Source organism: Egretta garzetta, unplaced genomic scaffold (genome assembly GCF_000687185.1).
Source record: "Egretta garzetta isolate BGI_Z169 unplaced genomic scaffold, ASM68718v1 scaffold200, whole genome shotgun sequence".
NCBI lineage: Eukaryota > Metazoa > Chordata > Aves > Pelecaniformes > Ardeidae > Egretta > Egretta garzetta.
Window position 1 is genome coordinate 614,531 of NW_009258379.1, and position 11,998 is coordinate 626,528.

General features: G+C 42.1%; 1 protein-coding gene across 1 annotated transcript in view; it reads left to right on the top strand.

Moving 5' to 3' along the window:
• The window catches only part of PPP4R3B (protein phosphatase 4 regulatory subunit 3B), a gene marked incomplete at its 5' end in the record, with an annotated part of 33,269 nt that overhangs the window by 5,781 nt on the left and 15,490 nt on the right, over nucleotides 1-11,998 (top strand). Inside the window, 3 exons of the mRNA XM_035896305.1 lie at nucleotides 902-957; nucleotides 7,161-7,259; nucleotides 8,889-9,509. Coding sequence (XP_035752198.1) covers nucleotides 902-957; nucleotides 7,161-7,259; nucleotides 8,889-9,509 — 776 coding nt within the window. The remainder of the gene's footprint in view (nucleotides 1-901; nucleotides 958-7,160; nucleotides 7,260-8,888; nucleotides 9,510-11,998) is intronic.

Genomic DNA, 11,998 nt, shown 5'->3' on the forward strand with positions numbered 1-11,998 from the left:
CTTGCGGCTCCGCGCAAACTTTCCTTCCCCCGATCAGCCGCGGCAGTGTTTACCACCGCGGCCCTAGCCTTTTCCCCCTTCCAGTTACCCTGGCCGGCTGCATCTCTTTTGACCGAATAGCGATGAAGTTGTAACGTGTGACGACATCTTGGGCGCTTTCGGAATAATTTGGGTCGCTTTCGAAGTGCGCTCTTCCTCCCCTTCTTGCTACTAGAAAGAGTTGATTGAGTGTGTGTTTGTTCCCCCTAGAAATTCACTGGTTGTATTCGAGCTGCGTGGGGTTCCTCGTGTTTTAGTGCACTTTAAAATCACCTTAAGGGGCTCGTTTTGGAGGGGGGAGGGTGCAGGCTCGCTGCTTTGTCGGCCGACAGGTGCTAATGTGCTAAATAAACCACCTAAGACCGGTATAAATTACTCGGGAGCTGTTGCCGGGATACACACACTGCTTGCACGCACAAGATAAAGTCCCTGGGTTTATAGTATCTAGATGATTCACTTCTGAAGGGCAGTTGAAGGAAATAAAAGCAAACGGCCCACGTGGCTTCTGTGGGCAAAAACATTTTCACGCTGGGCAGTGTGTTACCTGCTGCAAATTTGTAAAAATTGGCTAAACAGCCTTTAAACAAGCTACTTGTCGCATCAGGTTTTGGGAGAAAAAACAGTGCTGGAGAGAATTTTGGTCTAAATTAGGAGAGGAAAAAGTACATTTTAATACAGATATTTAGGTTGAATTTTGTCTTACCTAGCTTATTTTAGGCAGTTCTGTTAAAAGAAGGTGGTTCTCCTGGGCTTGCTGGACTAAGTTGAGCAGATGTTGGCTGGCACATGGGCGGTTTCTGTAAGATGTGTGGAGATGTTTATTTTGATAAACTCAGTAAATATCTCTTTATACCTTTTCCAGGTTCGCTACTGTTAGAATCGAAGATAAATCCAAATACTGCATATCAAAAACAGCAGGCAAGTATTACTGCTTAGGCTTTTTTTTTTTTTTTTTTTTTCCCCTGCTCCCTCTGATCACTGATGCTAAGGAATGGTTTTATGCTGAAACTAACTGCGTTTTTCAGGAAAAAAAAGCAAAGCGGCGTGACGTGCGCTTGTCGATGGCGTTTTTTGTAGAGGTGAAAAACTCACTTAGAAGCCCGTAGGTGCTATAGTACGTTGCATTCTAGAAATTAAAATGTTGGTCTCCTAGATAAACTCTTTTGGACTTCAGTCTCTGAAGAGAACATACACAATTTGGATAAATACTGAACTCACAACAGGAAAAACAGCTAGAAACATGTATGTGTAACTTTTGTCTCCCATCCCAGGCCGCATGAAGTAATTGCCGAATTAGGAAGGCAAAGCGTGGGCCAGCTCTCCTACAGTGTATTTACTTCTTGAGTTCTTTTTCTGGAAACAACACAAAGGAATTTGTCTTTGTGGGACTTCTTTTGCTGTTGCTGTTTAGTTTTTGGTTTAACCCTTGAAAACGCCTGCTAACCTAAGTAAAGGGACTAGCCACGGTGAGACCCACTTGCCTTGCCTGGGGGTAAGCCTTCTGCAAAACAAAGCAGGAAAACAGTTGGGAGCTGTGTGAATAGGTCATTTTTGTTTAATCCACTACAAAAATTAGCTTCCTAAATCTCTTTTGCTTGTATTGCTTTTTCCTTTTTCTGCATTAATTTTTGGTGCCTCTGCCTACGTTGTTTTCATGGTTATTACTCTTTTTTTTCTGTCTATTCCTTTGTTCTGCAGTAGCTTCTCTGTTCCTTTTGTTCAGCGTTTTGTACTGCTCTTCACCATTATGGTATCCAGGAGTGTTTCAGTACTAGAAAGCAGTAATTTTGTTCTTCCTAAATCATAAAGAGAGAAATGTTTTAAGGATTTTGTTTTGTTTTTTTTTTTCCCCCCCCCGGATGGAAAGTTTACAAGTTACGTTATGAGAATTTGAGGAAGGAGACTTTGTTAGCTCTTGAGTGCAGCTTGGCTGACTTTAGCTTAGGAGCGAGTCACAGTCTCGGGCCTAGGAAGGCTCTGTTTTCTGTGGTTTTTACTTTTCACTCATTAGATATTGGTGGTTTTAGTCAGGCTTTCCTTGGGCGGGCCATGCTGAGGAAGGAGGACCATCTTCATGGAGCTCTGCAGGGTTCTGAAAGTCAAGAGCCTTGAACTCCTTCCTGTTTAGTGGAGAAAACTAATACGTAATGAAATACGAATGCAGATCGTGTTGCTGTAAAGTCTAAAATTGCTTCCTTTTGCAGCCAGTTTTCTGCAAGTTCATACAACTGATGATTTAAGTAAACTGGTAGCAAAATTTCAAGCGACATAAGTAGCTTTTGTTGTCATTTTCTTATGGAAGTCTTTATAGGTTGTAGACTTGAAAAACTCAGGCTGAGGTTTATTTTTGTTGGCTTTCATTACTGATTGTAATGCTTTTGTGTTCTCGCGGCTGAAAGCGTTTGCTTCGCTGTTCACTCTTCCAAAGAAGTTTGGGTTGCATTTATTTGAAGAGGAATAATGATTGATGATTTCCAGAGACAGGTTTTAAGTTTGTCTGACCTCTGAAATCTTACAGCTTTTAGTTGACAGAGCTTTGTCCTCAAGTTTTATGTGCTTCCTTCTGCGTAGAGTAGCAAAAAGCAGACCTTAATGTAGCATTGCCATGCTTCTCCGTTTGTGAGACTTCAGTCTTGCTTCTAAAAGATTGTGGTATTCAAACCTGGGCGTCTCGGGAACAGATCCTTTGTAAAAACGATGGAAAGAGTTAGGCAAAATGTTTTGGTTAGCCAGAGGCGAAGAGAGGTGATCTCTCCTCAGTGTCCCTGCTTGAATGTTGAAGTCTGTTACGTAGGTAGCCTGAAGCCTGGGAGGCTGTGTGATCTGCCCAGGGCAGGTGCTTGTAGGTGAATGGCAGCGTGGAGGAGAGCGCTCTCCCACCTGCCAGAGTTCAATTGCATATTTTCATTAAGGTGCTGATCGTCTTGGGTTTGGGGAAAGCCGCAAGATGGTGCAGCTTGATGGATGGATACGTGCCCTGCCTACACATCTGTCTTCATAGAAGTGACTTGCGTGCACTCACACGGTAGCAGTCACTTAAATTGTGACTTGCACACCATCATTCTGCAGAAGAAACACCCACCCTGATTTTTAGCTGCTGTGCATCAGTCTGTGATGCCCGATATTACACTGTTTATGCTAAATAGTACTATAACTATTGACTAACGGTAAACAGGGCAGGCCTGTTACCTGCCTTCTCAAATCGTGTTTGTGGTCCCTAGGTTTCCTGCAGGACTCAATTCTATCAAGGTGTTAGGCATGCTATAATCAGGACCTCTTTCTCAAGAGAAATGGGTCTTGGATTGGGCATAAGTGTCAGGCTGCTAAGCATACAACGTAAAAGAATCTCTAATTCCATGTATGCAAAAAACAGGACAGCCTGAAGAGCTTTAGATCCCCCTGGATTTGGGGGCATAGGCTTTGAGAGTTACGTGCCTCCACTGGACACCCCGTATTGGCCACAGGGCAGGGTCAGATGTGTTCTGGAGGCTCTAGCAGGAGCAGTTTAAAAAGTTGTTACCACACCCATGTGTTGTTCATCCTCTGCTTGAGGTTACTGTTCCCTGGCAAAGCTGGCAGAAGAGCGTGTCTTCAGTCAGAAACCAGGTGGATCCCTTCGTCTGCTTTGTTCCTCCAGCTCAGTTACGAGGGCAGTAATTTTCAGTTGCACAGCTGTAAGGCTTTAAACTGCTACAGAAATCCCTACTGTGAACGCTGCCTTCTGGTGTTCACTCTCCTTTAGGTGCGCTCTATCCGTTTTCAGACCTGAGATGAAGAACGTGTGCAAATACTGGCTTTTGCCCAGAGTTGCCGTCGCTCATGTGACACCAGCGCAATTTGCTTGAGGCAAAATGGAAGTTACTTGAGGCCAGGATTTAAGATGTTTGCAGGGGTGCTGTTAAAGCCAGCCTGAGCAGTTGCTAGGGGGCTTTTTCGCTCCTCTTTCGTGCCTGCATGAGTGTTCGTGTTACTGTGTGCCAGGTTAAATGCAGGAACTGATTCAGTTGAAACATCTCTTTTTGCTGGATTAATTTTTATCAGCGTGTGTTCCCCCGCCTGGTTCACTGTACAGCACGCTTGTGCTGGCCTAGCAGCAGGGTGAGGGGCCGGTGGAGGAACAAGGAGAGGTGGAATGGCAGACATTGTGCAAACCACTACCAACACCGAAGAGGGGGTTGAACTACGGTCTTAGTTTAAATTGTTGTTCTGAATTAATCTCGTCTTTTGTTTGTCTTTATATTGCATTCGCGTGAAGTTGGGGAACGTTGCTGTTGCTAATCTAAGCGGGTGGGAGTGGTAGTCTCTCACAGCAGCTAGGCCTGGAAGGTGTCTGTCTGTGGCCCTCGTGGGTTGTCTTAGGTCATGCAGGAGGTGTACGCCGGACGAGTAGATTTTCATATTGGTATTGGACAATTCTTTTCTGAAAGACTAAAAGACAGTTTCATCAGAAATCTTTTTGGAGAAACTTACATAACTTCTGCTTTGCGTGGGCAGGACAGATTGAAACGAGCACCATTCAGTCACTCGAGAGTTCTCACAAGTTTGGAGTGCAGGCTCTGTGGATGCGTGCAGTCATTTCAGTTACCGCGCTGTATCCCTTACTTGAATGGTTCTGGGCTATGAACGTATGTGTCCTTCTGTGTTCACTGAGGCACCCCTGAGTCTCAGCTCACCTGGAAGCGTATTGATTTTGAGTGTCGGGAAGTCAGTAAGTTCACAGAACATCTCAAAACAGACATTTCAGATTTCGAGTTCTCTAACAGCCATAAAATCATACTTAAGAATTTTTTATATATATTTTTTTTTTTGTTATTAATCTCTCAAAAGAGAACCAGATCAGGGAGCTGATCAGAGCCTGAAGTTGACAAACACTGTTTTTTTCCCTGAAGCTCAGTTCAACTGCTCACTCTAAAGCAGCATGCTAAACACAGGTTTCAGCTGTCCGTGAGCCGGAGATGAGGGCAGACAGCTGTAGGCAAAAACCGGGTCCGCTATACGAAGCTGTACCATTTGCGCACGTGAATCGGAGCCTGAAAGCGGGGAGACCGCACGTTTGTGACTGTAGGACAGAAGTGCAAGTGTAATAGAGGGCACTGTCGTATAGACAAATAACTCTCTGAACAGCATTAAAACCGTAGCGTGATGAGATCAGTTCTTCCCGGAATGGGAGAACTTTTGCTTCTTTAAAGGAATATGTAAAAATGAGAAAGGGGGGAAAAAAAATGGATCTTGTGCAAATGCTGTTGTTTTTAGCGTGGCCTGTGATTATGTTTTGGGAGAAGGAAGCTGATCTGTTGGTAGGCATTTGTCAGCAGTGTTGCTGTAAGAAAAAGATGTTGTGCTAAACTTTTTTCTGTTTTAAGAAAAAAAAAAAAGTAAAGACAAACCCCTCAAAACACACGGCTACATATGGATATTGAGGGATTAAGATGACTGTAGAAATGAACTGCAGAATTAACGGCCCATCGGCGATGCTGATTTTCATGTGTTTTCCAGAGTGGTAATTGTAGCAGCTGGTAGGTTGTGTTGGTTGAGACAGGGGCATGTTTTTCAGATAGCTGTGCTGACGGCAGAGTTAGCCTACCGTCCCACGCCAGCTGCTTACAGCAGTCCTGTCCCAAACATGAGTCCCCTCACGTCTGCCCATGGGAATACTTACGGGAGCGCTCCCTGACCCGTGTAAGCCCAGATAACCGTGTTAACAAAGGTCTGTTTAAACCCCCTAAGCTAACCTGGCTGACAGTAGGCTCAAGAGCAGTGATGATCACTTGGTGTTAATTATGTTTTTGGTGGGTACTTGAAGGATGGTGACCAGGTAGTTGTGTGATACCATGTTGCGGGTTGGCCTTTCAGCATAGCGAACGCCTTACGGACAGGAATTAATCAGCTTCGTCGTTTCCTGTCATTTGATGTGCAAAGGGAACCAGAAAGTACTTTTGGGGTGAAGATGTGAGGGGGCGGTGGCAGCCTCTGTTTCTTGTTGCCCCTGAAGTTTCCTAAGGTGTATCGGGTATCTGGATGCCAGTCAGGTCTTTGTTTGGGCTTGGTTGCTAAGCTTAAAGATAACCACTGTGAATATTTTGTTAACAATAAAAGTGATGCATAAGGTAAAGACTTACAAGCCTTGATAAGTTGTGTGGCGAATGTTGACCTTTGTGAATGTGGGAAGTAAATTACCTTACTGACCATTAAGCAAGAGCTTGCTGGTGTTTAAAAAAAAAGAAAAGGTACAGTAACAGTTCAGGAAGTCAGCAAACTTGGCGGAACGTTGAACCATTTTGCTGGAGCTCATAGAATGTACTGCAAAGCTAGCAGAGCGCTGTGCAGTTTGAATATTTCAACATGAAGATGAGTTTGCTGTAGGATGCTGAACTATATATTCGAATGTCGAAGCACAGGCTTGCGTTCCTTGCAGGACAGCAGCAAGTATCCTAATAAAACCTCATCAAAAAAACTTCATTGAGAAATTCCAGCGAATCGTCCAGATATGCTCTGCAAGTGCGCAAACTGAATGGATCGAGGCAATAGTCACAGGGGAAAAAAATCGTGCTGAAATGAAAATACCCATTGGCAAGGTGTTTGTAACTTCCGTAAGAACTCGGGATTTTTATCTTATTCAGGCTCTGTGTCTTTTAATTCAGAAAATAATATTTTAACATTAGTTAGGCATTATTTCTCTCATTGCTAAGGCTGTATTAAACCCTTTCTGAGGAGGAAATGCTGTAATCTTGGGGTTTGGTTTCTACTTTATTAAATATGAAAAGACTTAAATTGTTATATTGCAGGTTTTCGTAATCTACAGTGTGTGCATTCCCTTTTCAAGACTGCTGGCTCTTAAGTATGTTGAGAAAAATGCCATCATAAGTGTTTTGGATGTGAAAAAAAAAATATTTAAATATTTAAAGTAGTGGTCATAAAATAGCAAAAAAAGAAAGGTCATGTCCCTTATGGCAGAGCAGGTGATTTAATATTTTAGTGTCTTACGTTCTTTTTGGACAAGTGTAACTGAACTAAAATTTTTTTCCTATTTAGACATACAAATTAATGGAATACAGATTAATACGCAGTGTAGACCTGTTTCAGAAACAATTATATTTTTTTTTTGTTTTTGTCTTAAACAGGACACCCTGATTGTTTGGTCAGAAGCAGAAAACTATGATTTAGCACTGAGTTTTCAAGAAAAAGCTGGCTGTGATGAAATTTGGGAAAAAATCTGCCAGGTACAGTTAACTCTTAAATATTCTGTTTCTCCAGATGTTTTAGTGTCTTCTGTGACTTCATGTATTTGCGCTGTAATTTTTACACCTACTTGTAAACTAAGCACATACTTGTCGTTATTTTCTGTGGCTTTTCTGTGTAAGATCTTCAGTTGCCACTATTTAGAACACTAGTTGCTGTTTTCGTAACTGAATTTCTCGCTTCTGAAAAATCAGTGTCACGATGAAACTCAGGTGCTAGGCATTTTAGGGTGGGTTGGTTTGTTTATTTTTATGAAAAAGGGAAATGCCAGGGTACCATGTTTTAGTTGTCCTTCTCCCAGATGGCCTTAGGAAGCTGGCTTGGTGGAGCACAGTGGAACTGAATATGTTGTAGTGCATAAGGAGCTAGGTATTTCACCGTGAGGGACAAAGGTGCTATTGCTGTACGAGCTCAAAAACATCAGTGATGCTTTTTTTTCCATCAAGACCTAAGTCTTACTGACCATCTGTGTCTTACGGATATTTCGCTCTTCATTGTTTCATTACAAAACAGTTGAGATTTTATACTTTCAACTCTGGGAGCAACAGGTCAATGGGAGTTGCACCTATGTCTACTTAGAAGAAGAAACCTGGGCTTTCACGTTGGAATTTCTCATAACCTTGTCAGATTTTGAACTGATGCGCTGTAAAGCTGTGAACTAGAGAAACTCAGAGCTCCTATTTCCTAGCAGTTTCCTTTGAACAAACTAGGCAATTCAGATGCATCCTTAATCTTAGCAGGTTTGGGGGTATAATGTCTTCTCGGCCAGTTCTGAAGTACTGTTGTTGAAAAGAACCGATCCTAGTAACTGCAAGTATATGTGTCTAATGAATAGTCCAGGTTTTAAATTGGTTTGAAATTGGGGCTGAGCTGATGCCCAGGCTGCAAGGAAGGTCTTCTTGTGATCAGGCAGTGTAAACCATTAATTAGCCTTGGGCTCCTTCGTCAGGCTCCAGAACTCTCCCCGCTTTGTCCTTTGAGACTCGCGCGTAACATGCGATCCTTTGTGAGGGAGTTAACGACAAGAGGGGGTGAATCGTAGAACTGGATCAGTGGGGGGAATGAAAAGTATTGGGTGTATGAGAAGACTGGGGAAAGGAGTTAGAGGGGCAGGCAAAGCGGAAGGAAAGCACAGACTGGGACACAATTGCTTCCCTCTTTCCTCGTTCAGTTTTGGTATTTGTGACGTTTTCCTGCCTTTGTTCTTGGCCTTTTTATTATGTTCAACTTAATGTTGGTATAGCTGTGGGCCCTTACTGCGAGTTCAAGGCTTCATCCCCTTCTGTTGGAGACACTGAAAGAAGGTTTTGTTAGGCCCTTCTTTTCCTTTTAGATTTTGTGCTTGTCTCCAAGGTGTTTCAGGCTTCTTGATTGCGCAGATGCTGTAAGGGATTGGTTTTGTTTGATTTGATTTCTTGACAAATGTACTTTTGAGGATAATTGACTTTGTAGAATTTAGAGGCAGCAAGCTTAGTCCTCTGCATGGCCAGACATTTTCCAGGCAACTGAAGGTATAAAAGCGCTTACGTGCATGCTATTTCAGTTACTGACTTGGTAATTTTTGCACGTGTTTTGGGATGAGACAGTAATCGTGCATGCTGTCTTCTTAGGTTCAAGGTAAGGATCCTTCAGTGGAAGTCACGCAGGACCTTATTGAGTCAGAAGAGGAACACATAGAAGAAATGCCTGAAACTAGTCCTTTGATCGACCTTCCTACTTGTGAACTCAACAAACTTGAAGAGATTGCTGACCTAGTTACCTCTGTTCTCTCCTCACCCATCCGTAGAGAAAAGCTAGCGCTGGCCTTGGAGAATGAAGGCTACATTAAAAAACTATTACAGCTTTTCCAAGTCTGCGAGAATTTAGAGAACACCGAAGGCTTACATCATTTATATGAAATTATTAGAGGAATTTTGTTCCTCAACAAAGCAACTCTGTTTGAGGTGATGTTTTCTGATGAGTGTATTATGGATGTTGTTGGATGCCTTGAGTATGATCCTTCTTTGGCTCAGCCAAAACGGCACAGGGAGTTCTTGACCAAAACAGCAAAATTTAAGGAGGTTATTCCTATAACAGACTCTGAACTCAGGCAAAAAATCCACCAGACTTACAGGGTACAGTATATTCAGGACATCATCTTGCCGACACCATCTGTTTTTGAAGAGAATTTTCTTTCTACCCTCACTTCCTTTATTTTCTTCAACAAAGTTGAGATTGTCAGTATGTTGCAGGTAAGTGGTTTTTAATACGGTGTAGATGGATTATGGATAGATACCTCTAGTTTCCAAATTGATTCCAGCTCTTTAACACTGTGTAAGTTAATCGTACACGCTTTCATTTGCATAATGGTTTGAATGCTTCCCCTTATTTCCCCTTTTATTTTTTTTATTTTAAAAATGGTCATTTCAGGTGAGTAATTATTAATATTTTTGATGGGTTGTAAACAGTTAAAGGTGGTTCTTGGTTCACAAGCAACGCACACATTTTGAGCTGTTTCTGTATAGGTATTTAGGGAACAAGCAACTTCTTGTGTTATGTGTCAGGGACACTTGGGATGTCTTTATAACAAATTCTGAATCTGTGATTCAAGAGAGCGTGTTCAGAACCGTTCCTGTTACACTACTGTTACTTTATGGCGCTAATTTCAAACGTTCGTGTTGTAGTGCAAAGTAAGTAAGTAGTTGGGATTTTTTTCTTCATTCTGATAGCCAAAAGTAATAATTAATAAATAACCAACATGTTACTATATCAAAAAACTTACTGCATACTTTGTAGTCAGAAGCAGGCTTAAAAAGTAGTTGGGTGTGGCAAACCAAGCTGGACCGTGGAAGGAGCCTTGGTAAAGAGCCGTGTGTGAACTTTGTGACATTTTGGGTGTGCTCATTCATATTTTGTTGTGCAAACTAATGGGTGCCAAAGTGGGTTTATTCTGCTTCTGATCCATGCCCGTAGAAAAATGGTACGTTTGTGTAGATGAGAACGTGGCAAAGCTGTTGGTTTTGAGGGTGGCTGGTCTTTGTGAAATAGGAAGGGCAGTGGAAGTTGTGGAAGGAGAGGGGCACTGGAGAAGTAACGTTGCCATGAGGAATATTTCTAAAGAATGCAATAGAGGGCTGGAAAAAAAAAAAGAAAACTAAATTGCAGAGAATTGCGCGAAGAAGCTTTTGGGCTGTTTTGGACTGAATAGCAAAAAGAAACTAAAAAGTAAATCCCACTTGCAAAATTAATGACTTTGTGTTAAATAAAGATTTCCCTTTTTATTCGTTTGCATATCTATCTTCTTTAAATCTAAAAATAAATTCAGTAGTATTCTCCTGAGGCCATAGTCCTGTTTCCATTTAGAGATTTTTAACTCTGTAAAGTTCGAGTTTTGTCACTGAAGCTTTACTGTCCTGAGGGTTTAATTGTGCCTTAACAGAAAACTGTTATTTCCTGTTACCTCTAGTACTCTTTGAAGAAAGTTCTGAAATCCTCTGACAGTTCTTTGCTACTCTGAGTCACTGCCGCCTTTGCCGCAGTGGCGAGAGTGCGTGGCACATGGGTTTGCCTGTCTGTTTTAAAAACCCTAATTGAGACACGCGTGTTGACTTACAAATAATGTTCGTGCCTGCATCATTTGACCTGCCTTGAGAATTACAAACTTAAGAAGAAAGCACGTGTGGAAGAGGCGTTATTGATAGCACGCTTCAGGAAAATTACATGGTAGCATGGACCTCAGGTTCAGGACCGTTTTTGCAGACCCCTGGTGTAAATCAGCTTTTTGTTGTGGCACAAGAACTCTAAAGCTCCTTTGGGTTTGGTGAACAAATTAGAAGTCTTGTTACCCTAAATACCCTGGCAAAGCTCCCTAGGAGAACGCAGTTTATAGGAGTAACAGATTGTGTTTGCTACGGCAGTAAAGCTCCTTTCTACGTGCCACGGAGCAGTAGATCCCGGCGCTGCTGTAGATGAAGGGCAGCCACATGGGAGACGGAGCGAGCGTGGAAAACAAACCTAGATCCATCGTGTGCTTTCCAACCTCAGGACTACGCAGTGCGGCAGCCTGATACAAGCGAGAGAGCTTTCCGTTGCCGAGCGTTCTGTCGTAGGGATTTTCTAGCCTATCAGTTGTTGATTGTGGTACTTTTTTTTTTTTTTTTTTTTTTTTTTTTTTTTGCACAAGCTTAATTAAGCTGTTAAAGCCAGCAAAGCTTAGAATAAACTACTAAGTCTGTGTATGTTGCGCTCTCTCTGACGTTGATTCCAGGTATCGTTTGTTTGTAAAGCACTTCTTTCCTCACCTCTTAAAATATTCAGGAAAAAAGTTATGTTAGAATTTGGCTGGCATTCCAAAAAACTGTGAAAATTCTGTATTATGTTAGCCTAATAAAGCACTTAGATTTTAGCGACAGCACACAGAATAATAGAGAAGTAAGCACCCTCTACGTTATGCCATGTAATGTTTGTATATATTTATTGGAATGCTGCTATTCCGTTCGTGTTCGTTCAGTGCACAAGTAAAGTTTATAGAATTGAATGGGTACAGTGATGCATAATTTTGTGATGCTTGTAGCGTAATGTTACTGTTCGCTTTAAGATTTATAGTGTGTTTAAAAGGAAACAGAGACATTTGGTTTGAGAGAATGCCAACGCTATGTTCCATGTGAAGGAGTGCAGAGAAATCAATGCACAGATTGGGCAGAGAGTGCCCAAGGGGTTGAGAGGAGATGATGATGATGAT